The sequence below is a fragment of the Salminus brasiliensis genome, chromosome 22 (assembly GCF_030463535.1).
Source record: "Salminus brasiliensis chromosome 22, fSalBra1.hap2, whole genome shotgun sequence".
Classification (NCBI taxonomy): Eukaryota; Metazoa; Chordata; class Actinopteri; order Characiformes; family Bryconidae; genus Salminus; species Salminus brasiliensis.
In genome coordinates this window covers 22,810,082-22,838,058 of record NC_132899.1, presented here as the reverse complement: position 1 = coordinate 22,838,058, position 27,977 = coordinate 22,810,082, and the positions used below count along the sequence as shown (strand labels likewise).

The window sequence follows — 27,977 nt, the reverse complement described above, 5'->3', positions numbered from 1 at the left end:
GCTGGAGAAAACCCGAAGAGAGTGAGCGAATCTAAATATTTAAAGTCGCTGGCAGTCTCAGATGGTTGACTCATTGACTTTATAGTGACCCATCAAGAGGAGCTCTTTATTTCATACCACCGGTTCGGTGGGATCCACTCCGCATGGTGCAATGTTGTGAGGTAATGGTGAGCTATTTAGGTCGGAGCCGTTGGCATAGAGCGAGGGAACACAGTGTCTTGGTGATTCGGGAGGAAGCTTCCCAATATGAGCTGCGCAACTGGCACGTAGCTGGAGCTGCGGAGGCGAAAGGGGAAGTGACTTTGGTCTGCTGTACTCAGTAAGTTATTCTACTAGCTAACTTTATCACAGTAATATCAGGCCTGGAACTGAACCCCATAATGTCGTCACTGCACTTGTAAACCACCGGCCGGTTCTGAAGGCGACAAAGGGCCCAAGCTTGTTAATTCAGCAACCTCGCACAGTGCATGACCACCGGTTTTACCCCGTTAACATTCAAAGACCTGCAAACGATCGCATTCCTCACTCCTAGAGCTTCATAATAACAGGAGGACTGTAAAGTTGGCTTTTGGGTGTATTTGCTTATGTATGTCTGTTATAATTTTTACTGGAGTTGATTGTGTGGCAGGAAAGGATGTACTCTGCTGAACTGCACTGTATTTTATTCAATTCCATTCAAATTTATTCAATTCTAATGTATTTGTACAGCTGATGCAGCCACAATGCAGCTTTTAACTGCTTAAGTGGCAGATAAATAACTGGCTAAATAACTAAGGGGACAGTACTCCCCCTTCCCCCACCACAGGGTTTCAATAAATGAAAGATTTTTTTTTAACTGTATTTTTGGTGGTAGTGCTGCTGTCATGTGTGCTATGCTGTCTTTGGAGGTCTTAGGATGACAAATAAACAGAGTTTAAATTAGTAAATACATTTTTTTGGTGGTAAAGTGGTCCACAGGGGCCATAACAGGGTTTAACGGGGTTTGTAGTCGCATGAGCAGGGAGTGTGGGCATGTGTAGTTTGATGGGAGTGATGTGGGTCTGATCACTGAACATTTGGATGAGCTAATCACTAGGCTCGCTGCACCAATTTATCAGTACAAGGGCGAGCTTATTATCTTCCTGATTAATAGCATTAAGGTCAACGCATTGCAGCTACAAGCCAGAGGTAGAATCGCTCGCTTCGGAATTTGGTGTCAAACAAGCCAGGCACGAAGCCAAGGAAAGAGGGGCGGAAGAGAGAAAGAGAGAGTGAGAGAGAGAGAGAAAGAGAGAAGTTAGAGGGTGTGTATGTGTGAGAGTGTAAGAGAGCGAGGTCGTGGTGTGTGTGGGCAGAGGGCTGGCACCGCGCCTGCTGGCTGAGTCACTTTATTTGTTGGTGTGGGGCAGCGCGGGTCACAAAGTTCACAGGGTGAAGAGCAGGCAGGCAGAAAATAACTGGCCCTGAAAGTGGCCTGCATTCATATTAATACGCCGTCTTTCTTCGCAAAAATCAAACCGCCGCCTAAAAACCAAATCCGTTCTTCACCAGGTCTTTCCTCCGTTTCTCCACCAGGACTTCTAAGATTAACGCATCAACACAAACATCAGCTCCCTTTCAAAAGCAATGCAGCGCTGCTTAGATTCACAGCAGCTAACCCTAAACCCTTACACGTCAAAGAGTTATTCCTTTTATTGTGTTATACTATTCGAAATATGTAATTACATCATTATCTAGTACATTACATAATTGATTACATTTCTATCTGATAAAGCTTCTGCTTGGACAGCTTGGGACAGATCGTAGGATAGATCTTCTGCACTTACTCATTTTAGGCCCATTTCAAACCTTCCCAAGGTAAAATTCTAGAAAGGGTCATTTTGAGACATTTAAATGGTAAATAAATAAATAAATAAATATTTTGGTTTCAGAAAGAACCATTTCGTAATACGTGAGGAACCTTTACCTTGGTAAAGAATCTTTACATTAAGAGAAGTCAGGTTTCTGCCCTAAGAAGAGTACTATGACAGTGCTGGTCAGTGTATTGAAGGATATCAGGCTTAGTGTCTTCTGTTTCAGCCTGTACAGTTCTTCTTCAAGTAAGGGAATCCCACAAGGTTCAATTTTAGGGCCTCTGCTGCTCTTTTAATACATTTCATCTCTAGGTCATCAGGAAACACACAAAACGCAACTCTATACTTCCATTCCTTCCAGACTAAGGACTTGATTGTCAGTGGTCTGTTCTTCAAATACATTCCGAAATAATTCAAATGCTGTTTATTGGTACTGAAATTCAGAGAAAGCTGCAAAGGCAAAGCAATCCAAAGTAGAGATGCAATGATTATTGTTTTGATCAATTCAGATTTCTGAAATTTTGAAAAGTCCTACCGATTATGTCTGATTCTAATAATCAGATTTTAATTGACAGCATTCACCAATAATAATCCAGTGCTACACATTCCCTGATTTTCCTTGTAATGACTTCATGGTCGTTGCATTGCTAAAGAAAGATAACAGATGCTGCTGGCTTGGGGTTGGTTCTGTACTCTTGCTAGCTTTAGCCTCGTTGCTAGCTTCTTCAGATTGTAGAATAATGTGTTTTTAAGTGTATTATTATATTTGTTGCTCTGAATATATGGAACTTGTTCCTTTACTGCTTACTTTGGCCTTGCAGGTTCTGTCAATTGCAAGCTTGTTGCTGTCTCCACTCACTGTAAAGAACGTCCATGCTAACGACATGTCGAACATTGTGCGGTGCATGGCCATAAATTTGACCGGCACAGAATTGGATATTTAAGACTGATCGGCCAGTCACTGGTCGCGGCTGATGAAGCTGAAAATCAGCAGATTTCCGTCACCGGCCAATCGTTTAGTGCATATCTAATACCGAGTACGAATATGTTACTGATTGGAAGTTTCGAACCTGAACTTTCACTGAATCATCTCTGTTTTTGAGCCACAGGTGATGAATCATATCAAATCACACCATGCTTTCCTTATTTCTAGCTAGATGTGCTGCACTGTAAAGACGTCTTCGCACCGCAGATTGTTTCAGACGCTTCAAAGCAAACGGTCTGCTACTTGCGTTTCCATCCAGGCCTACTTAGTGGAGCTACAAGCAAAATACATTACACAGATGAAACTGGAGATTAAAGCTCAGCAGTAGGGAGGCAGAGGGAGGATGGCAGGCCGCACTCCTGCCTGAAAGAACACCACAGCCGAATGCAAAATTTAAGAGCGGCGCTAATTATGATGTTGCCGTCGGAACAGCGGAGTGAATAAAAGGTGACAGGTGTGGCGGCCCTTGCGATGAGGCTTAACTCTGTCTGGCAGGCCTACGCATACATAACCTAATGCTATGCTTTTCTCAGGGTAACACACACATAAATGCTCTCTATCAGTCACACACACCATTCCTAATTTAAGAGGGACACAGTTCCTAAGTTTAACATTTACAGTTTTATGCAAAAGTTTGGGCACTCCTGGCCAGTTTACATTCTTTACAGAGATCATCTACATATTTTGTCATTTCTAACATTTGGAAAATATGTAAATCTGGCCTGAATTTCATGATGAATAGACCAATAGAAATGTTTTCTGTATATAATTATATATAATTCTATATTTTGTACATGATCTTTATTTTGAGATTGCTGTATGAATATTATATTATTGCAGTACTTTATATATATGTTATATTATTATTTTTTGTATGTGTGCGTGTGTGTGCGTGTGTGTGTGTGTGTGGGGGGGGGAGGGTTAGAGGAATTGCTGAGCAACATCTGGTGTAGAGGAGGAGCTAATTAAGTGGTATGCTGGTGCTGGGGTGAACCGATCTGTAAATCTGTCTTACATGAAATTTTCCTTACTTTTTATTTTTATTTCTTGTGGTTTTAAAGGTTTATGGTTGAATGGTGTTCAGTTCATTTTGCTTTTCTGAGATGGAAGGGCTGTTTTTAGTTTAGTTTTTATTTAGCTACATTTTTTTCAATGCTTCAGTTTTTAGTATAATGCTGCCAGAGCATTCTTAAAGTAACTCCAAACTGGACTTTTATGTCCTGCTATTGAATGTGGCTGTTTAAGGCATGCAAAAACATCTCCATCTCTCTGAGCACTACTTGATCATCTTGTATTGAAAATACTAAAACATTTTTCCTTAAAGGTTTGCAGAAGTGAAATCAAACCAAATCTCAATAAAAGACAAAGTCAATAAAAATGTCAAATCAACTTTAAAATGTTGCATCAATTCATTTGTTAAGGAGCTTCTAAGATACCTGATAGAGTAACATGTACTTAATGAAAGATTCACTCTAAGAGATTTGAGACATTCCGGTTTAGCTGATCATGTTTGTGTATGAATTTTGCACAGAAGAAATCAGAAAGCAGAAGAAATATACAATACCAGTTAAATACATTTAAGGCTGATCTATGCAATGTAGTAGAACTTGATTAACAGCCTAGAGACTGAGGCTAGCCAGTGAACTGAGGAGTTTATACTGCACATACAGGGAAGGCTAGGCCAGAGGGGGCACACAACACCAAAAGGGTGAGTAAAACAATAGCAGAAGCAAGTGGGAATAATGTTAATTATATATTTTTGCCATTTCTAACATTTTGACAATATGTAAATCTGGCAGTTGTGCCCAAATTTCATTATGAAGGGACCAATAGAAATGCTTTAAATGATATGAATTAAAAAAATTGCACACTGACACTGGTGCAGGGGGTGAGAGGGGGTAAAACAACGGCAGGAGCCAATGGAAATGATGTTACATTAACTCAAAAAATACTAATCAAGTAACTCTGATCAGGCTCACTTAGATTTGTTAAGTTTTGTTGTGTAAAGAATGCGTAAAACCAACAAACTGCATTTTTAGAACCCTTGGCTGAAATGGACAGATATGTTTATTTGCTGTTATCGTCCTGACCTGCTGCTGTTACTACAGTTTTACTCTCGTGTCACTATGGCTTCTAGTAATAATATTTTATTTAGTGCAACAATACATATGCTGCACTTGTACATGCTTTTTTATCCACATCAGCCCTGCTTACTTTTGTTTATATTTGTTAAATAATAGCTGTTCTGTAACTTTAGTTGTATTTATTCTAAAAATGTATGTCTGTTCCCGTGTGCAATATGTACAGTACTGTGACACTGCTTTTTTCCTTCGGGATCAATAAAGCGCTCTCTTATCTTATTTTATTGATGCTTTGAAAGAACATACACTACGCACTAAAACATAAACAGAAAACACTAAAACTAAAAAACAATAAAGAAAACATTGTTATTATTGTCCACATCTGCTTTAAATACAACTAAATAAAACAATAAATGAATTAATACGTTTAAATTCATTATTCTGTTACACATTACATCGTGCCAGCAAGAGTTGCCTTTCCTTTCTGTTTCTGGAATCAAACCTGTAGCAGAAGTTTTTAAGTGTGGTACCCTCACTTAAGGAAACCCTCTCTTCATCACAAACCATGAGCTAGTTCCACAGCTGACTTTCATCACTGGTTTTCTGCTGTTGCTCAAACTGCTCAGAATTCTTGTAATCATGCTTTTGTGTTATGCTTTTACTGCAATTAAAATGATTTATTAAGTATTACATTTTGAGGACAACTTATTTTATCTTTTGGGTCATGTAATCTTGAATATCTATCTTACTTTATTTACACAGTAAAACAAAAGGAGATTATGTACAGAGTTGTTAACAAACTATCTTGTAAAACTGTTGGGTTCTTAAATACATTAGGGTTTAATTATGTCCAGAAGTAGGTTATAATAAAAGCAAGTCTATTTCAGTATTTTTCACTTGTTTCACTTGTTAGTAATAATCCCTGAGAATTAAACTACAGTCATGTAAAGAATTTAGGACAGCCCATTAAAACCTTTGTGTTTTAGAATATATTTGAATATATGGACATTTGATTGACATTTGAACAATATTAAGAGATGGAGGTAATATAACTAAACTAGATAAAAGGTAGAAATGTCTTTTATATATCATTTGTAAGATGTAGCAAATAGAATAGCAATTTTCTTGTGAGAAAAAAAGTTAGAACATTGCTGGTATTTCTCCCTTTTTTTAATCATGCCTGTTTTTAATCACCCACAGCATCACAATAGGAGTAAAATCTGGGCCTCTTCAGTACTCTATTTCTTTCCTTTAAGTCAATCTATGGGAGGCTTACTGGAATGTTTTGGGTCATTGTCATGTTGCATGGTCCACCTCCGCTAACAGCAGCAGGTTATGGAGGTTAAGGAATACAGCACAACACGTCATGATGCTGTTTCCATTAAGCTGTACAGTTTAGTTCGGCACAGTTCAGTCAGCATGAGATGAGTGCTGTCTCTACTTCTGGGAGACTCTCTGTAAAGTCCTACTGCAGTGGTTAAGATTGATCTTTCATTGTGGTCCTTAACACAAGTGAGTGAGAGTCTCTGTTTTTCCAGTGTTGACTGCAGGGAATGTGAGGTATTGTCCAAAATGACTAGCAGCTTATTGAGCCAATGAAGCAAACGTCACACACTTAACATGCCCTGGCTGATCGGCTACAATTAATGGTATAAAGAAAATGGAGGGCAAGCTTTTCCTTTAACGGCACAGAGAGTAGCCAGGCCTACGGGACGAGGCCAGTGGAGACGCTCAATTATAAAGATACCGCCGAGAGAGGCCTTCATTTAACAGCTGCCGTTTCTAGAGTGGGAAAATATGAAGACGAAGATGAAGAGGAAGAGCAGAGAAGGAAGGGGAAGAGACTCAAGAGAGCAGGACAGAGGGGGGAAGAGAAGAAAAGAGTGTGAGAAACGATTTGAAGAGACAGTGAGTGTGTGAGAGAGTGTGTGAGTGTGTGTGTAAGTGAGAGAGAGAGAGAGAGAGAGAGAAACTGAGGCACTGACCTAAATTGCGCTTTTTATCGTCTATAGCGATGTAGCGAATGCAGGGATTATTGGAGACGTACTTGGCCGCCCAGGGGACGCTGATCTGCACGCCGGCTTTGTAGAAGAGTCCCAGAGCGAAGCGAGAGGAGTAACTGACAGCCTCCAGCTTCTGCCTCTCACTGTCCTTCAGCACTGTACACACACACACACACACACACACACACACAGAGTCAAAAAGAGAGTACAATATCAATTCGCCTGTCAACCTTCTCCCCACTTCTCATCACTTTTACACTCTTACCAATAGGAAGACACCAGTGTGGTCCAATGCATGTGTATGTGTACTTAGTTCTTTCTGAGGATCAAACATCCCCATGATAATTGGACAATATAAAATGCTGAACATTAGGCTGGTGCCAAATGAGAGAATATTATTATTATTATTATTAATAATACAGTCATTTTTATATTATTTTAATTGAATTAATATAAGTAGGTGTTTGAATCTTATTTAAGCCCATTTCCCCCACAGCACATTTCAGTATATATCACCAACAATTTTATTGTACATATTTGTAAACTTCTGGCAGCAAAATCATAAGGTAGGTCAGTCAACTTTGATCATACGCACAAATTAAACACATTATAAAACAGAGATTTTCAAATAAGCAGGGTTGTAATATTAGCAAATGAGGCCAAAGGCATGTCATTAATTGTAATTAGGAACTGTCAGCCGAGTCAAATTTCCAAGCTTTATACATTTTAATCAAACATGCGGTCCTAAGCAACTGTCTAAAGATCTGTGGAGGACAAGAGGAGATCTGGAAGACCAAGAAAATGTTTATATGCAGGCAAGCATTGGCTAAGAACCTGCGGGACAAGCAGTGGGCAAAAGACCTGGAACCATGATTACTCATTTTTCTCTTAACAAAAATGTCGCTTTAAATTAAAACAGCTAAAAAAAACAGTGGTTTCAGAGGTGAAGGTTGGAATTTGGTTTAGGTGTCGGCAGAACAGCTGCAGTCTTAATAAAGTTAATAGAAATACCTCACAAAGCAGGTTTTACAAATCTGTGTGTGTGCTTGTGTATGTGTGTGTGTTGAGCTGGACCTACAGCCTCCAGGCTCTCACTGATCAAATGGGAGAAACTCTGTACCATTCACTTAAACGTCTTCTCTGAGCTCTGGCTTAGGACTGGCAGTTAAAAAGAACTGCCTGGATACCCATGTGTCAAACGCTGGTGTTTAACAACTGTTTTTGATGAATCTTAATTTCGATCTTGTGCATCTGTAGCATGCAGGCGATTACCATAGACAGGCATTTAGTTATAAAAAAAAATAACAGATCTCACAAAAGTGATGCCGATGGCACTCACTTTTACCTTTACAGGAAAATGACCATCTGTGGTAATCGACCACATGCTAAAGTTGCAGAGATTAGGTTGAGAAACTTTGGACTGTTGCTTACAACGAGGAAAAACAGTCAAATTGACCACACTCACAACACAATTAAATCTCACAGAGAGCCTCGGAGACTACATGGGGAAATGTACTAATGGAAATATTCTCCGCCAGTGTCCGTGGAAGGGGTGCCTGAGGAGCAAACAAAGATCTTATGCTAGCAAACCGACTTTTACCATCTCTTCTCCTTTTACCATCTCCAGCTTCCTTTAAAGCAAAAGTGGCCTATCTCAGCTAACGACCAAACTGAAGCTAAACACGTATCAGAAGGGAAAACTCTGAAAGCTAATCTAGCTATAATCTCATTAGCGAGCTAACTGGACACTCTGCTGAGAAGACACTAGGAGGACGCTGAGAGGGCACAGAGAGGACAGCAACAATATCTGTCACAGTGCTGTAAACCAGCCAATGAAAGCAGAGCACATAATTTTTTTATCCACAAGCCCATAATAAAAGAAAAATGGTAATGTTTCATTCTGAGGCAAAATAACAGGGTTGTAAAACCGCACCTATGCATTGTTTGCCCAAAACAAAGTCACATACCTACTATCACTCAACAAATGACTCAAATTACTTAAATTTAAAAAACGTACATATATGTAATACATGTATTATTTGCCGTCTTTTTGTGTTAACATGCTGGTAAGTTAACGAATTAACTTTAACAACGGTGAAAATTTTATTATAGTAAAACAAAGCAGTGTGAATTGGTCATCAAGGTGTGAGAAGGAACTACAAAATACTGACAAAAACTCTTAACGTTCATATTTTGGTGATCATTATAAAAAAAAGCTTGGGGAGAGACCCTTTCTTTTTTAATAAAATGATTTTTGCTTGCTTAATAATGTGGCATTTCTTACAAACTATTAAAAAATAGTACAAACTGGTTTAAGATGCTAAAAAATAGCCCCAAGTACTATTTTTCAAGTTCGTTGCTCTTTCAGTTGTTCTGTTTTTGCAAAGAAAAATGGTAATAGCTTAAAAACTTCCCATTTTATATATGAAGATACTGCAAACCAGCTCTGCCCCCAAACTTTTAACATGAGTATTTAGGCCAAAATCAATGTTACAGCACAACAAAGGGAGGAGAACTTCTAAAGCAAGAGCTTTCAGGTACACTTAACCATTTAAGGCGGATACCGATGAGTTGGAGTAATGAAGAGGCGAATGTGGACACACTGAAGAAGAGCTTTAGGGTTTTAGCCTTTGGATGTTTGTTCTTTTTTCTTCTTCTTATTCTCCCTTTTTTTTGGAGAAACCTTGTCCTTGTTTCCGGTGGGGAACATCTGTTGTTTATTGGCCCAGGCAGCTCGAGCTTGGCCCTGCTTTAGTCATCTACGGCCCACGGGTTCTGAGTATAGCAAAGGTTAGAGTTCACCCCTGCAGAATCAAATACATACTTCTTAAACCCAAAGGCTCCCCTATTTCCACCGAAGGCGGCGCGAGGTTCGCAGAAAACGAACAAAGAGGAGCAACTCAGGAAGGATTAGCGACCGAAGCGCACGCTTGCAGATGTTCTGCAAGCTTGCTAAAAATAGCCAAGCTAGAGTCCAAACTTATCAATGGGCTTATAAACATGTGCGAGCGATCAAAAGAAAGGAACATGTAACCCCACTGCCGCTTCTCCAGTGAATCAATGACCATATGAAAGCGCTTGCTGCGGCTGGGTGGTTTTGCACAACAAAAGGGAGATGCCATGCAAGCTCCCCCTGATCCACCAGCCCACTACAGAAATCCAGATGAACGCTGAGAACACTTTACCAAATGCTCGTTTAATTAGGGAGCAAACAAATCCCAAACGCAGAACAAGTCAACGGGTCACATGACCGTCCCGGGACGCGCTCCTTTTTCTTTCTTTTTTATCATTTTCTGTGTCACTGCGGAACATCTGGGGGGGATTAGGAGCATGTAAATGTGCCCCTTGGTACTGAGGAATCTGGTCCTGCATCTGAGCACAGCAAGCTCGGGGACAGCGCAGACCCTCAGGGCGGAATCCATAAAGGCCCTTTCTTCTTTTCTCGTGGTAATACAAGCTGGTTGCGGAACATGCCATTGTTAAACGGCACAAAAGAGCCCTGCGCAGGACGTGGCGACGGATGTCGATGGACCACACTGCTTGATGGACCACACTGACCAATATGTGCATGCACCTGAATGCACCTGTTGTATTAATTTCTCACTTGATATGTGCGGTAGTTGGATGTGTGCTGATATGCAGGTGCGTTTCTGTGAAAAACTCCCACTGCACTGTCCCAGTGTGATTCCATGATTCATTAGGTGTTTGAACAGCAGTTTTACTGTTATTGGTCTGAGCATGTTCATAGCACACGGTAAAGGTTGCAGTGCTGTGCTTTTATACTCAATGTGCCACCTACAAGTCAGCCCATCAAAAAATCTAAAGGAACGGAAGCCAGGGGATCAGAGAGAGCGCAATTGGCTTTGCAGTCTCTAAGGAGGGTAGATGGCACTCTCCCCCACATCACACTGGTGCGGCTCTGGCCTCACTGGCATCTGCTAGCCAGTGTATACTGCGCTTCCCTATAGGGGCATTGGTTGCCTTGTGGTCGCATCGACAGCAGGTCGAAGAAAGGGTGTGGCTGGCTGCACACGTGTCGGAGAGGGTGTGTGTTTGGACAGTGACATGTTTTGTCATTTTGTCTCTTTACACCACCACCAAAATGTGATTAAAGTGTAGACTTTTGTCTTTAATTCAAGGAGTTTAACAAAAATGTTGCATTAACTGTAACAGGCTAAAAAGTAACTGCACAATTCACTTACTGAAACTGGTCAATATTAGGCTGGAAAACTAAAGAAACCCATCACAAAGAGCAGAATTTTTAAGAGTGGCCAAATCAACAATTATTAACCTTCTTAAAAAGAAGGATTATACAGTGGCCTAGAAGACCACAGAAGACAACCAACCAAGAAGATGATCACAGAACTCTTTCCTTAAAAAAGAAAAACCCCTCCACAACATCTAGTCAAGTCGCGAACACTCCTGAGGAGGTAGGTGTATCCTTTTCAAAAGCTACAGTCAAAAGACACCATCCTGAAAGTAAATATAGAGGGTTTACTTCAGGATCCATGGAAAATAAGACCCTGAATATGACTTAGTTAGTTTGCCAGTTTCTTCCACCACAAAAAAAGTAGTTCCAGTTTGTAAAGAGTAAAGCCATCACTGTTATTGCTTATTAATTTCAATCCATCTAACAGTGAGGTCTGAACACAGTGTCAGTTGTGGCTGTGAGCTGCAGTTATTAGCATCTGTTTCTCATTTCTATCCATATTTTTGTCTGTTTACATGAAAAGACTAATTCCTCACACATGCAAGTGTACTTGACCAATACAGGGATTCCTAAAGCACCTTTACTCTGAAGACTGAATGCGGCAGGCTTTTTCAAACAGTATCTGTCCAGTTTAACAAAAGCATCTGTTCCTGAATGGCTTTCAACTGGAGAGTCTGAATGAGGAGAAAGATAACATCCGGTTCAACCTCCGCTAATAAGAACCATGAATAATAATAATAATAATTCATGAACGTTTTTTTTTATGTGCCACTTGATGCAGCTTGGCTCTCTAAAACTGACAATCCGCTCATTTGTTGAATGTGAGTCATGGAGTGTAGAGGATGTTTCTGTGGGCTTTTACAGCCCGTTTTCTGCTTCCTCAGCTTGGTGGTGCACTGACCACTGGCAGGCACATACTGGGCTCCTTCTGGACTGCAGCTCAACCGCATACCACATTTCACACAGCTCGATGGGATGCTGATTCAAGTGAAAAAACTCAAAAGTCTAACAGGCACTGCACGAGCCTTTCCAGACAAATCAAGCCCTTTCTCCAGCCTTCTTCAGTACTTACTTTCAGATGTCAGTTACATAAACAGCTGCGCTCTGTGCAGTCTCACTCTCAGCCTTGTCCATCTTGAGGACGAGCCGCTGGTAGACGTTTTACACAGATCTGCGATCAGGGTTTTGTGATTTTCTAGGGATATAGTTTATCCTAAATTCTAGGTTCTAGGCTTGGATGTGTGGTTCTACTAAAAAAAACCTTCCAAATGAGGTACCCAAACGGCACAACCATATGTTCTACCAGCAAGGAAATGTTCAGATGTAGTTGTATTGCATTGTGTTGCATTGCATTGGATGTGGTTGGTGTAGCTTTGCATTCTCCTAGACGACCGGGGTTCTATTTCCCATCCAGGCAAGCCTATAATGCTACACCAATACGAGTCCTTAGGAAAGACTCTAAACACTACATTCTCTTGTAGTAGGATAACAGGATTGTACTGTAGCTTGCTCCAGATAACAGTGTCAGCAAAATGACATTAATGTAAAGGATTCACTTCTTCCCTGGAAACGTTGAGTCAGGGGGTGTCACTATGATCAGAGGATTGCTGGTTCGAAACCCGGTCATGCTGCTAGCTATTGGCAGCCGAGGCGCAGAGAGAGCACAATTGGCCTTCCCTCCACATTGCGTTGCTGCGGTGCTGGCCATCGCTGGCATCTGCAGGCTGGTGAGTTAGAGCCAGATATGCGACACTGGTTGCCGGGAAATGTTGTTTCGGCAGCAGTTTGAAAATTGAGTGACTTGAGTGCTCATGCAGTTTGTATCCTGGGATTTTTGCCACTGCTGGTTGACCTAGCAAAGACCATACTCTTTGATACACCTGCAAATTTAGCTATTTCCTTCCGGTTCTGGCCTTTTGGCCCTTACAAATGCAATCACAACTTTCTGCCAGTCAACATCTGCTTTGCGACCCATTTTCCACACATCAATCGAGACACTCACTGCACTGTACCACCTCTTCTCAATCTATGAGTCTCATTGCATATTCTGTAGGTACTTATAGCCCAAACGTCCTTGTGCAAAACCATCTGCAGGAGCCTAAGGGTTACTACCACCTTAAACACGCAAGGTGTTTGCTTGGGGGCTTGTCTTTGGTTTGCTCTTGTCCATTTTAATAGATTTATGGATGTAGTTTTGCACAGTGGCTAATAGGTCCAACACACAGGGCTTGTAGCTCCAGTGAAAAACAAAAAAAGCAAAATACTCTTGGCAAATAGGCTACATTTGGAGTGGAAAACTGTGTAAATGAGATTTTTCGCCAAGCTATTCCTTTAAGTGTAGGATGTGGGTGGAGGAGGCTGGTCCAAGGTCAGCGCTAAAAGGCTTGCAAAAGGGCGGCTTCGACCCAAAGCACTACAAGCAAGGCCTGAGCCTTCAAACACTGTTCCAGAGCTTTTTATTCTGTACTCTTTCAGTGCGGTGAGGGAAATGGTCTTCCAGCGGTTTGTTGTAGGAGGACCTGATGGGATGCTTTGCATTTTTCCAGATGGATGTTCAATTACCTTCATCTGGAGGAATATTTAGCTGTGCTGGCCTTTTCCTCACACAGCTGTCCAACAGGTGGGGAGTCGTGTTCCTCTGCGAGTGGAATGATACTCTATCCGTGTTCTCATTTTCTTTTCTCAACAGTTCTCATACCTTAAAACAGTGCTCTCTTATGTCTGTAGCTTGTTTGTGGAGGTAAAACAAAAGGTTGGTTGTGCCAAGTGCCACTCTGCGTCAAAGAGTCCAGAGGGTATTTAAGTGATGAATCCATGCTCTGCTTTCTGGGACTGTTGTGGGTCTGTTAGTTTGTTTATTAGTGACTTTTATTTTGATATGGTCTGTGTGGTTTGAGTAGTGACTTTTATTTTGATATGGTCTGTGTGGTTTGAGTAGTGACTTTTATTTTGATATGGTCTGTGTGATTTGAGTAGTGACTTTTATTTTGAAGCGGTCTGTTTGTTCGTTGTTTTAGTGACTTATGAAGCTTGGAGTTAGCTGCTCCGTGTGTGTGTGCTCACTTCCCTTAGTTCACTAGTGTTTGTGTGTGTGTGTGTTCACAACCACGGATGGGTCAAATACTTACACCTTTACCTTTTTTTCATTATACAAACGAACAAATGTGTGTTTGTATAAGTGACTTTTATTTTGAAATGGTCTGTTTGTTTATTTGTATTAGTGACATGACGCAGTCAGTTTGATACGCAGCATGGCAGCTACGCAAATACAGCGTGAACGAGCAGGTCAGTTTCCTCTGCTGAGAAGCGCTGGACACGTCCAGGTAGCTGCGCCATTGAAATAGCAATCTGCCAAAGTCAGAGCGCACCTGGCTCTTAAAGGGAACGGCGAGTGACATGCTGATTGGTTTATTGCACCTCACGCCCAAAACACACCCATGATTATTTAAGAGACTTAGTACATAGTACTTTCCCCGTCATTACGATCGCAAAGACACACTGACACGTCCTAAATCAAGCTGTGCGATTGGCGGCTTGCCAAAAGATCGCTAAAACAGGGCCCAGAAACTCAAAGAGCAATTATGGAGTTTATGTCAAGCACTGAAACTGTGTATCAGTATATCTGGTCTCTGTGCTTTTACTTTCACTTTTTTATGCTGCCCCTTTTAACTGTGGTTAGACGTTAACGATATGCATTACATCACACTGAATTTGGGTCTACTTATGCTTCCAAACAGGCATTTGTGGGTCTTTAATATGCATGAGCTCATTAACATGTCCACTTTGACGTGCTGTTAGTGAGGTCACATGGTGACAGTAAAAGGACGGAGGTGTGCCGAGAAGCACCATTGTGTGTGGCTGACCCCTCAAAAAAAGACGTGGTGACAGACCTCTGGGTAAATGTGCGTGTGTGTATATATGAGTGTGTGTAAGCCTCAGACTCTCTCAGTCATCATGTTGAAGTGTTTAGCAGATGATTTACAAAAGACTGGAAATTAGAAATCACCAAATTAGTCCATGCTTCATCATCAGTGAGCACGGGATACTCTACCAGCTGGAGGCCAGAGCAGAGCCTCAGCTTCACACGTTCAAAACACCCTCTTTGTTGGTCAACTGGGATTCGATTTCATCACATACTTTTGTCATCTTCAACTCTCCTTCCTCAAGTTGTCCTCTGGCACACGCGCACACACACACACACACACACACACACACACACACTCACATCTCCACATAATCTGAGAGTGAGAACCCCTCCACTACACAGGGGCCTCTCAATCTCCTGCAAGAGAAAACCCCTTGCTGTTCCCCCAGCGAGCTCAGCATAAATCTCCAGAGCATTCATATAGTGTGCTGAGGCACGCACACGCACACGCATACACACACACACACACACACACACACACACACACACACACTCTCTCGCACACTCTCACACCTTATGCCTTCTTGCTATTCGCACACTTGTCCCTGCAGAGCTGTGAGGAGCACAGGAGTCTGCTCTGTGTCTGTCTGAACATTATAAACTCCCCCTTACAGAGAAAAAGAGGGGGGGGGGCAGGGAGCGAGAGAGAGAGAGAGAGAGAGAGAGGGAGGGGGGGGGGACAATACATAGAGGGTAGGAAAAGGGAGATAGAGGAACTGAAATAGGAGTAAGAGAGAGGGGGGCAGGAAAGAGAGAGATAGAGAGAGGAAGAGAGGAAAGCTAGGAGGAGAAAGGAGTAAGTGTGTGAGGGAGAGAGAGAGAGAGAGAGAGAGAGAGAGAGAGAGAGAGGAAGAGGAAGCAGGAAAAAAGAGATGGAGAGAGAGAGCAAAAGAGAGAGAGAGAAACTGAAAGAGAGGAACAGAACAAGGAGAGAGAGAGAGAGAGAGAACAGAGTCAGAGACAGAGAAGAATAATAGAGAGAGAAGGTGTGGAAAAAGAACAGAAGGACAAGAGAGAGAGAGAGATAGAGAGACATAGACCTACACTGACTGTTTTCACTCTCTCACTCATTCACACTCACATTCAGTCTAATAGCTGTGGGCTGACCTGACTGACAGCTCTTCATTTCCTCCAACCTGCAAAGGCAAACCATCACCGACCCAACACTAACACACACACACATACACACACACACACACGCACGCACACACACACACGCACACACCCTTCACAGAACCGAGCGGGACAGACACTGCATTACAGCGTGTGTGTGTGTGAGTTGACAGGGTTAACGTTTTCCAGTGGGCAGCTTGAGGGGATTTGTGTTGAGCTGTGGGCTCGTGGCCCCTGGATCTTTGATGTGAAAGTGGCCTCACTTAGGTCCTGTATGTTCACAAAGCCAAGCCTGATAAATGCAGGCCAAAGCCTGCAAAGCCCTCGCAGCCACCCTACCGATCTCTTTTCTGTCTCTCTCCTCGTTTTTGTCTTCTCTCACTCTTCCCCTCTCTCCTCAATTTTGTCTTCTCTCACTCTTCCTCTCTCTCCTCATTTTTGTTTCTCTCACTCTTCCTGTCTCCTCGTTTTTGTCTTCTCTCACTCTTCCTGTCTCTCCTCGTTTTTGTCTTCTCTCACTCTTCCTGTCTCCTCGTTTTTGTCTTCTCTCACTCTTCCCCTCTCTCCTCGATTTTGTCTTCTCTCACTCTTCCCCTCTCTCCTCGTTTTTGTCTTCTCTCACTCTTCCTGTCTCCTCGTTTTTGTCTTCTCTCACTCTTCCCCTCTCTCCTCGATTTTGTCTTCTCTCACTCTTCCCCTCTCTCCTCGTTTTTGTCTTCTCTCACTCTTCCTCTCTCTCCTCGTTTTTGTTTCTCTCACTCTTCCTGTCTCCTCGTTTTTGTCTTCTCTCACTCTTCCTCTCTCTCCTCGATTTTGTCTTCTCTCACTTTTCCCCTCTCTCCTCGTTTTTTGTCTTCTCTCACTCTTCCTCTCTCTTTTCATTTTTGTCTTCTCTCACTCTTCCTTTCTCCTCGATTTTGTCTTCTCTCACTCTTCCCCTCTCTCTTCGATTTTGTCTTCTCTCACTCTTCCTGTCTCCTCGATTTTGTCTTCTCCTACTCTTCCTCTCTCTCCTCGTTTTTTGTCTTCTCTCACTCTTCCTCTCTCTTTTCATTTTTGTCTTCTCTCACTCTTCCCCTCTCTCCTCGATTTTGTCTTCTCTCACTCTTCCCCTCTCTCCTCGATTTTGTCTTCTCTCACTCTTCCTCTCTCTCCTCGTTTTTGTCTTCTCTCACTCTTCCCCTCTCTCCTCGATTTTGTCTTCTCTCACTCTTCCTCTCTCTCCTCGTTTTTGTCTTCTCTCACTCTTCCCCTCTCTCCTTGATTTTGTCTTCTCTCACTCTTCCTCTCTCTCCCCGTTTTTGTCTTCTCTCACTCTTCCTCTCTCTCCTCGATTTTGTCTTCTCTCACTCTTCCCCTCTCTCCTCGATTTTGTCTTCTCTCACTCTTCCTCTCTCTCCTTGTTTTTGTCTTCTCTCACTCTTCCCCTCTCTCCTCGATTGTCTTCTATCACTCTTCCTCTCTCTCCTCGTTTTTGTCTTCTCTCACTCTTCCCCTCTCTCCTCGATTTTGTCTTCTCTCACTCTTCCCCTCTCTCCTCGTTTTTGTCTTCTCTCACTCTTCCTCTCTCTCCTCGTTTTTGTTTCTCTCACTCTTCCTGTCTCCTCGTTTTTGTCTTCTCTCACTCTTCCTCTCTCTCCTCGTTTTTGTCTTCTCTCACTTTTCCCCTCTCTCCTCGTTTTTTGTCTTCTCTCACTCTTCCTCTCTCTTTTCATTTTTGTCTTCTCTCACTCTTCCTGTCTCCTCGATTTTGTCTTCTCTCACTCTTCCCCTCTCTCTTCGATTTTGTCTTCTCTCACTCTTCCTGTCTCCTCGATTTTGTCTTCTCCTACTCTTCCTCTCTATCCTCGTTTTTTGTCTTCTCTCACTCTTCCTCTCTTTTCATTTTTGTCTTCTCTCACTCTTCCCCTCTCTCCTCGATTTTGTCTTCTCTCACTCTTCCCCTCTCTCCTCGATTTTGTCTTCTCTCACTCTTCCTCTCTCTCCTCGTTTTTGTCTTCTCTCACTCTTCCCCTCTCTCCTCGATTTTGTCTTCTCTCACTCTTCCTCTCTCTCCTCATTTTGTCTTCTCTCACTCTTCCCCTCTCTCCTTGATTTTGTCTTCTCTCACTCTTCCTCTCTCTCCCCGTTTTTGTCTTCTCTCACTCTTCCTCTCTCTCCTCGATTTTGTCTTCTCTCACTCTTCCCCTCTCTCCTCGATTTTGTCTTCTCTCACTCTTCCCCTCTCTCCTCGATTTTGTCTTCTCTCACTCTTCCTCTCTCTCCTTGTTTTTGTCTTCTCTCACTCTTCCCCTCGATTGTCTTCTATCACTCTTCCTCTCTCTCTTTGTTTTTGTCTTCTCTCACTCTTCCCCTCTCTCCTCGATTTTGTCTTCTCTCACTCTTCCTCTCTCTCCTCGTTTTTGTCTTCTCTCACTCTTCCTCTCCTTGTTTTTTGTCTTCTCTCACTCTTCCTCTCTCTCCTTGTTTTTGTCTTCTCTCACTCTTCCCCTCTCTCCTCGATTGTCTTCTATCACTCTTCCTCTCTCTCCTCGTTTTTGTCTTCTCTCACTCTTCCCCTCTCTCCTCGATTTTGTCTTCTCTCACTTTTCCCCTCTCTCCTTGTTTTTTGTCTTCTCTCACTCTTCCTCTCTCTTTTCATTTTTGTCTTCTCTCACTCTTCCTGTCTCCTCGATTTTGTCTTCTCTCACTCTTCCCCTCTCTCCCCGTTTTTGTCTTCTCTCACTCTTTGCCTCTCTCCTCGATTTTGTCTTCTCTCACTCTTCCCCTCTCTTTTCATTTTTGTCTTCTCTCACTCTTCCCCTCTCTCCTCGATTTTGTCTTCTCTCACTCTTCCTCTCTCTCCTCGTTTTTGTCTTCTCTCACTCTTCCCCCTCTCTCCCTTCTGCTCAAAAAGAGGCTGTGGCTGGCAGAGGTCACAGAGGTCCTGTCCTAGTGTTTGCTAGAGCTAGGAGGAGCTGGGTTAATTGGTAATACTAAAAAGAGGAAAATTAAAAAAACTAATTTATTATAAAAAGAAAAAAAAAATGGTAGAGAGCGTTTACACAAATTCCACTTCCTAGAAAAAGCTGAAAAAACAATCCTCACAAAAAATGATTTAACACTTATTAGTGGTAATAACGCCACACCAACATAATGCAGAATGACAAGAACCAAGTAGTCCTGTAAGGGTTAAATGGAGCGGAGGCCACAGGAACTCGGACGATCGCACAATCCTCGATTCAGAAACCAAATCTAGAAGTTGAATGCAGAAGTTGCACTTGACCAGCGTCCAAACATAAGGCCCGGTGGTCTCATGTTAAAACATGAGATATGGGGTTTCCTCACACAGCTTCCTCTCCTAGCACGTGCATGCATGTGTGTGTGTGTGTGTGTGTGCTTAAGTGTGTGTGTGTGCTTGTGTGTTAAGCGCAGGTCAGGAGGGGTGGGGTATAAGTGAGCTGCAGATTAGAATTGTGAGCACTCCCAAGAGTTAGAGCGAGTCTGGCTTTAGCCCAAGTAACTCTGCACATCTGCATCTCTCTCTCTTTCACACACACACACACACACACACACACACACACACACACACACACACACACACACAAGAGCAATTTAAACAGCTCAACACAGCCGATACAACAAGTGTTTTCTCTGCATTCAACACAAAATATCACTTTTAATGGTGACTGTCTCAGAATTATTCGACCCTTCTATAGTCTTTGGTACTTAATAGAGAACCTTCTGCTGTTATTACCTGCTAAAAAAAAGTCATGCATAGCCAGACACCAGCTTCAGGCAGCATTCCTGAGAATTCTTAGCCCGTTCCTCATGGGCAGTGTCCTCCAGTTCACTAATGTTCTTGGGTTTGCGTGCTGCAACCGCCTTCCGCCATTCTACGGGCCACTCCAGAATCTTCCAGGACTTCTTCTGAAACCAAGCCTTGCTGGACTAAAGTATGCATGAGAACATTGTTCTGTTGGAAGACGACGCCCAAGCTTCAGCTTCCTCACGGAAGGCATGAGGCCTTTTATTAGGGTTTCCTGATTCTTGACTAAATCCATCCTGCATTCCACACACTGCAGCAAAGCAGCCCCAGAGCATCACAGAACCACCACCATGCTTTACAATAGGCAGGGTGTTCTTTTCAGCGGATGCTTCCTTCTATCTCTTTCAGACATACAGCCGATCCATTGGCCTGAAAAGCCATCGCTCCACGGAACAGCATCCCAAAGCATCTGTGAAAAATTGAAGACCATAGCGATTACAGAGAGCCTATGAACAACAACAACAGCAACCCAAGAACCACCAAGGAACACCAGCTGCTAGAACATCGGTCTAACTGTCTACAGTCAAGCGAGCTATACATCATAGACTGAGAGGCTGCCGTCCAAGAAAGAAGCCCTTACTGCAAAAGTTTGCAGCTGACCACAAGGACAAAGAAAGGCCTTCTGGAGGAAGGTTTTATGGTCAGATGACACAAAGATGTTTGGAGGAGAGAAGCTGAGGCACCTTCGAGAACACTGTACCGACTGTTAAGCATGGTGGTGGTAACATTACACACACAAGTAGACTTCAGAATTCTGCAGCTTACCCTCTAACCACCAGCTAGATGGCTGAAACTTGGACACAGTTGGGTGTCAACAACAACAATAACCCTACACACCTCAAAGGTGGTTGTGGATTGGATAAAGCAGTCTAACATTAAGCTTTTCAGAATTCTGCCAGAAGCTTGTGGATGGCTACCAAAAGTGTCATGGACTTGCTAAGGGAGATTCCACTAGATATTCTGTATTCTGTATGTGTGTATTTGACTCTGTGTCGATTTCAGAAAAGCCACAAACGATTAAAACGTATGCTCCAAATCCATGTTTGTATGTATTCAGGCATTTTTAATATTAAAGAAGTGTGTAATGCCCCTTTCAGACGTGTGCGCTAACCTAGAAGCTTTTTTTCAGGACTGGACCCGGAGGAGCTGTATGCGTGAACACAAATGTCCAAATCAGCTGTCCCAGGACTTTATCCAGCCAATACACAGTCTGGGTAATGTCCGAGTGAGCCCAAGTGTGAATAGAGCAGGTACATTTCCAGAGAATTCACAGTGGGTGTGTGGATGTTTCTCATGCGATTGGCGCGAATCCAAGATCCCATGCTATTTCCGCAGTGTACTTTTTGTTGCGTCATGCCGTGCCTCCTGCGAGTACTAAAGAGGCACTGCCCCTTGCCTAAACCACGTGGAAAACATTTCCTGTAGAGAGAACACGTCGGCTGAACGGAATAAGTTCAATACTGTGACTGTGGACTCTGACTCCTCTACAATGTATTTCCTGTACTAACTGCACTTTTGTAAGTGCTTCTACAGAACTGGGGAAGAGACTGGAGTAGCAGGCATGCAGAGCTGCATGTCCTTTGCCGGGCCGGTTACACATCGTAAACGGGCCAGCCTGCCTCCTCCCATCTGGCAGGGCATGGCCTTAAAGAAAAAAGGCCAGTGTTATTGCGAAACATGCTCTATGGCTCACAGGCAATCAATGGGGTGTAAAAGAGAGAAAGAGAGAGAGAGCACAAGGGCGTTTTCTCATGAAGCAAAGTTCATCTTTTTTGGTTATCAACTGGACAGCCAAACTTTCCCGGTTGGCTGAAACCGTCCTGTGAGAGAACTGAAAGCCGGGATGGGGACGGTGGCCACAGGAGCTGTGGGTGAGTGAGATTCGCCCACTGAAGGCCAGGCCTCTCTCGCGCTCTGCAGCACGGCGGTAGGTCGGTGAGTGGATGCGAGCGGAGGGCGGCGCTGCCAGGAGTGTCCCCTGAGCGTTTGGAAATCTACAGCACACTGGCTTCGGGAGGTGTGCCTGCGGTGCAGTGCAGTGTGGAGCAGTGTGGAGTGCTGTGTGTGGATTTATAGGCCCAGCTGGGTGTTTGGTGTTGGAGTAGTAGGGAGAGGGAGCCTGGAGAGCACACACTGTTAATCACTGGCGATGCAGCGCGCAGGCCCGAGCCCACAGTGGAGAGGGAACTCTTTCAAAACTCAAAACCCCCATACGCACTAAAAGCTGTCAGCACAGGACAGAGCTATGCTGCACTAAATGTAGCATTCAGGTGACCGTTTATTATAGTTGCGCATTGCAAAGCAAAGTTTCTGAGATGCCGACACTGTTCCAACTCCAGATTGTTGTGTGATTCGGGTTTTTTGATTGGATTTAAGGTTTCTGCTTAGCAACAGTTTTTTCCCTATAGAAATGAATGAGGTGGAAAGGTTTGTGCACTCTTCTAATGTCACAATGATACAAATACACTAATAACACCCAACCAACCACATGGGGTAATATAGCAACCGTTTGGTAACACCTGAGCAACCAACTGAGAGATCTAAGATACAATAGCAGCTACCTCGCATCCACTTGGCAACACCAGAGCAACCATATAGGAACACCAAAGCAACCACATAGGAACGCCACAGCAACCAACTTGGATAGCACTGCAACCACATAGCAACACCAAAGCAACCACATAGAAACCACTTGACAACTTCATTGCAAACCACCTGGTATGCCATAGCAGCTGCCTAGCAACTAACTACCAAGACCCTAGCAACCACTTAACAAAGCCATAGCAACCACCTGGGATACCATAGCACTTATATAGCAACACTACAACAACCAACCAGGATACCATAGCAACCACTTATCAACACTATAGCAACAACCTTGCAGCCACTTAGCAACACGATAGCAGCCACTTAGCAACTGCCTGGGATACCATAGCAACACCATCACAAACATTTAGCACTTAAGCTGTGCAACAATGATTGGTGGTTCTCACTGCTAGGTGGTTGCAATGGAGTTATGTGGTTGCTATACCTAGCAACCACATAATAACACCATAGCAACCACCCAGCAGTGAGAACCACCAATCATTGCAACACTACAACAACTAACCAGGATACCATAGCAACCACTTATCAACACTATAGCAACAACCTTGCAGCCACTTAGCAACATGAAAGCAGCCACTTGGCAACTGCCAGGGATACTATAGCAACACCATCACAAGCATTTAGCACTTAAGCTGTGCAACAATGATTGGTGGTTCTCACTGCCAGGTGGTTGCAATGGTGTTATGTGGTTGCTATGTAGTTGCTACACCTAGCAACCACATAATAACACCATAGCAACCACCCAGCAGTGAGGACCACTAAAGCTGTGGAATCAGTCTGTGTTTCCTTCAAGGAATGAACATGTCTAGTTCATAAGGACAAATGACAAACAAATTCATAATTAGGCCAATTTCAGTGCATGGAAACACCTTGTTCATGAGAGAGGCTCAACACAGACTGGCTGGGGCTGACAGAAAGGCATCTCAGAAAGGCCAACAAGTCCAACCTTGAGGAGGATGGGCCATAACAGCAGAAGGTCACATCTGCTTCCACTTCTGTCAGCCAAAGAACAGAAACCTGAGGCTGCAGTCGGCACTTACTCACCAGAACTGTCACATTAAGCACCACCCCATCAACTGGCCCTACCACAACATCACTGGACAGTTCAACATGCTTGGAGGAGAACACTAACTGCCAGTTCACTCAGCACCATGCCCTGCTACGTCAGCTGTCTTTTAGCTGCCGTAAAAGGGGCATGGTGAGGAGTGACAGGGGACAGGGAGGGCCAGCTATGCTCTCTTGCACTCCCAGTGATGGATGGCTGTGGCATCACCAGGAGGTGAGGCCTTCTGTGCTCCCCAACCAAAACAACCTTGTCTATATGCAAACTATTGTGCAGCATATATAAAACCACAGCCCTTTGCAGCCAACATAGGGGGTTGCACTACAGTTCCAGCAGTACCTAAGTAGCTAATCAAAAGTATAAATTATTGGCTGTATTTCGATTCACTGACTAACTGACTTATGAATTCTGATATTTTTATGCCACTTTTATGCCAGCAAGAAAATAGTTGAAGCAGTATCGCCCCCTGCACTCCCTGTAGGGTACTGCAATCTGTCAGGATGAATGAAATTAATGTTACCAGGCATTCCCAGTCATTGCTGACTATTAACTGACTTTGTCGACTAATCGCCGTCCTAATTAACGACTAGACTGCCTAAGGTTTATTTTTGACTGGGAGTGGCTGCTTTATTTGGGGTCGATATTGTTCGATGCTTAATATTGTTTCTAAGTGAGCTTCACCAACTCCCATGTATTTTTCATTGTTCCCAGGGAGGGCTGGCCTTTGCCGCTCCCCTCAGGGACTCGGGCCACACAGCAGCGCAACGCTCTGGAAAGATATTCAGAGTGCATGAGAGAGCTGCACCGCTACCCAATTTATGATCTCGCAGTCCTTTAAAGGTTGATTTAATACTTGCCTGAGAGCTTCTGGAAAGCATCCCAAAAAAGGGGGAAATATAAACCTGAAACTGTGTTGGGAGCTGTTTTTCTAACCTTTAATGCACTTGTTGGTGAACCGTGTCCAACAATAAGTAAAGCATTTATTGGGCGAGCAGAGTGTCCAGAGTGGATAAGGTGTGTTGTGTGTGTGTGGGGGGTGGTGCTGTTCAGGTGCTAGCGGCCCATCATTAGCCAAAGCTCTGGGCGGACCCTACATCAGCACCCATTTTGCTAAAATTACTATTTTATGATATGTGATGATACACACTTATGTTTGGGGGAGAAACTGTTTGCTGAGAGTCGCGTCACGTTCAATTCAAGTCGCTGGCGAACAAGAAAGTTGAGCCGTGTAGCTGATGAGAGCTAACCGAGAGCCAAAGCTTAAACGACCACAGCGGCCAAAGCACCTGGAGGGGAAAGCACTTCATCTTCTGCAGTCAGCTAAAGCGTCATAGATGCCTCCAGGTTGTCTGCTAACCCTTGGCAGGCTGCCGCTGAATCTAAAAACACTGACAAATCATGGCTTTTATTAGCCACAACTGTTTATTAACATTGAAGCGCAAAAAGTGTGGTAAGGCTAGCAGCTGGCTGAGCTTCTCTTTGCTTTAAATTTTATAAAAGAGGCTTTAACTACTAAGTAATACAGTGAAAAAAAGCATCGCTTTGATTATCGGGTTCGCTGTCATATCAAAACATATATGCTGCTAAAGTCTGGGCCCCCGGTCACATTTCTGCCACCGTGAATAGTTAGGTAAGTAGGAGACACAGTGTTCTTTCAAAGACATTATAAGTTATACGTGCTATTTTTGTTGTGTACAATTTTAGACTGTGTACAGTTGTGGTCATTTTAGCTCTCAGACTTTTATCAAGGTTTCAAACAGGAGTTTTTAGACTCCTCAAACCTAGGAAAGATCCTCAAAGATTATCAACTGTAATTCCATGATTGACAATTGCTTGCTGGGTTTATCTAGACCCCGTTTACACCTGGTTACTTCATCCGTCTTGAGTAATAGGAGTATATCTGGACAAGGCCCAAGATGCACTTAAAGCAGATACGCAAATCCAAGCACTCAAACCATTTCAGGAGGTGGTCCGAGACGCATATGAGACACGGTACAGCAGTGTAAACGCATCCATCTCTTCAAGACGCATTCGCCAACCAAAACCCCACCCACTACAACCTGCATAATGAGCCAATTTCCGCATACTAACTAACCGGAAACGCATGTGCCCACCGAGTGTAAATGCAGTACAATACAACCCAGATTTTGGAAATACATGCATATAGATGTATACACCATCATTCATGTTCTTGTTTCGGGATGGCTGTACCTGTGCTACAGGCTAGCGCTAAGCCCTTTAGCACACCTAGCAAGCCTTTCCCCACATCTGGTCGTCTGGTCAAGACATGAACGCAAGAACGCAAACACTTTCAAACCACATCATAAGAAAAGCGGCCCTCGGGATCCGGCGCCAGATGAGTGAAGAGTTCTCCATCGAGCAACATCTGCGCTGAAATGTCAAAGGTCAAGTCGCACCCCCTCGACCAGGCCAGCGGTGGACAATGCACCGCAGCACGCGGCCAGGTTTAATCAGCAACCGCTTCTCCAGACCACAGAGAGCGAGGGTCCTGGGGGCCAGAAAAACGCCGGCGCTGGGCGAAACACAGGCTTTGGTTTCGGCCGGGTAAATGAAAACTCTCTTTATTTCCGGAGCTTGATCCCGGGGGCGGGGGCCGCAGGAGAGAGAGACGAGCGCGCCTGCTGCACCTCCACAGCTGCACTCCACTCGACACAGCACGTTTGCGGGGATGTTTATTAATGTCTTTGCTGGATGGACTTTTTTTTTCTCATTCCCTCCCTCCTTCTTGCTGCAAACAGGCCGTCTTTGTGCAGTCAGGCAAAATGAAGCGAACGCCGCTCTGATGTCAGCTAAAATATCTGAGTGGGTAAACAGGAGCAGCGCACGGGCAACAACTGCCGGGTTTATTTCAGAGATAGCTCCAGTTTAATTCGGGACCAAACACAGACATTTAGGGCAGCCACCTGAGGGCTCCGCCGCTGACGTCAAGCCGCACGGTTTATTTTAAGCAGCTGGTCAAAGGTAGCCTGTTAGACAGCCTCCTCTCTCTCTCTCTTTTTTTAAGAGATATTTTATGCCGGGACGAGTAACGCGTCCCAGCCTGGTGTTATGGCATACGCCTCATCGTTGTAAATGAATAAATCAAGAGCCTGTTTGGTCTCGTCGTCCAGCTTTGTTGGCAAGTGCTTGCAGTGGACATTCAGCGATGCTCTATAGGAAATCAATATGTCCCATTTCTGACTCCAGACTAATTCAGAGAGCAAATGAAATCAGCTTTACTGTGACAACAAGATCAATTTGGTTATCTAAATTACAGTAAATTCATTTAGGGGGCATCGCTACGCGGGCCGGCCACTCCGACACAACTCAATCAATCCGAATATTTGCGTAATCACGCGGCGCTCGGAAAGCATTCGATAACAGGGCCTGATGGCGAATTAGGTGGCCGTGCCGGTTCGAATTTGATGACATGCGAGCAGTCAAGCAAAGCACATATTTACAGAGCTGACATTTACCTGGGGGGGGGGGAGCGTAATGTGTTTCCTCGTTTGCCTAATTGTTGTAAAGACACACTTTGTTCCTTATTTGAAAACCGAAAGCATTTGCATACCAGAGGACTGACGAAAAAAATTTATTTAGCAATATGGCTATTTGTGGAGCAACCACATCATTTCCCCCCATCAACTTACAGTGGCCTCATGTGTTGAAACAGATTCAAACAAGAATGGCCACACAAAGCGTTCAATGCCTGCTATTACTCATAATAAGCTCATTTTGGTTGGGAGATGACTGGCAGAGGACGCAGTTCCACCGTGTTATCTATGAGGCACACAGTTTAGCCTTAGCTTCTGTAGGCCTCCCTGAAGGAGGAACTTTCTTTCTTTCTTTTTTTGGGCAGAAAATCAGACATAGACGTCTGCTCATTTCTCTTCATTTCTTGTAGAGAGCAACTCGGTGCTCATTCAGCTTCTGCTCTGATCCAAATACAGATCATACATGCACTCTCGAAAGATGCTATTCAACTCTTGGCACACCAAGGGAGGAGATTATCTGGAGCACCGTGATCTTTCCCAAGCAGGGAAGACTTTCAGACTGTCATCCTTCAGATATTTTGACTACAGTACAGCACCGGGCTATTGATGACAGGGTTGTGGGTTAGATACCCAGGCTGAGCAAGTTGCCACTGTTGGGCCCTTGAGCAAGGCCTGTCACCCTCTCTGCTTCCCGGGCATCGCACCACTCTGGGCACATGTGCTCACTGTCACTGTGTGTGTTTGATCACTATTGTGTATGTGTGTGTGTGTGTGTGTGTTCACTGCATGGATGGGTTAAAGGCGGAGGCCAAATGTCATCCAGGATTACACTCCTACATATTGCAATTACAACAAA

The 27,977-nt window shown here is 43.7% G+C and overlaps 1 protein-coding gene across 2 annotated transcripts in view; it reads right to left on the bottom strand.

The window, feature by feature from the left end:
* rnls (renalase, FAD-dependent amine oxidase) overlaps window positions 1–27,977 on the bottom strand; it is a 67,719-nt gene that overhangs the window by 14,197 nt on the left and 25,545 nt on the right. For both annotated transcript variants that reach the window (XM_072668058.1, XM_072668060.1), the window contains exon 5: window positions 6,884–7,057. In XM_072668058.1, coding sequence (XP_072524159.1) covers window positions 6,884–7,057 — 174 coding nt within the window. The remainder of the gene's footprint in view (window positions 1–6,883; window positions 7,058–27,977) is intronic.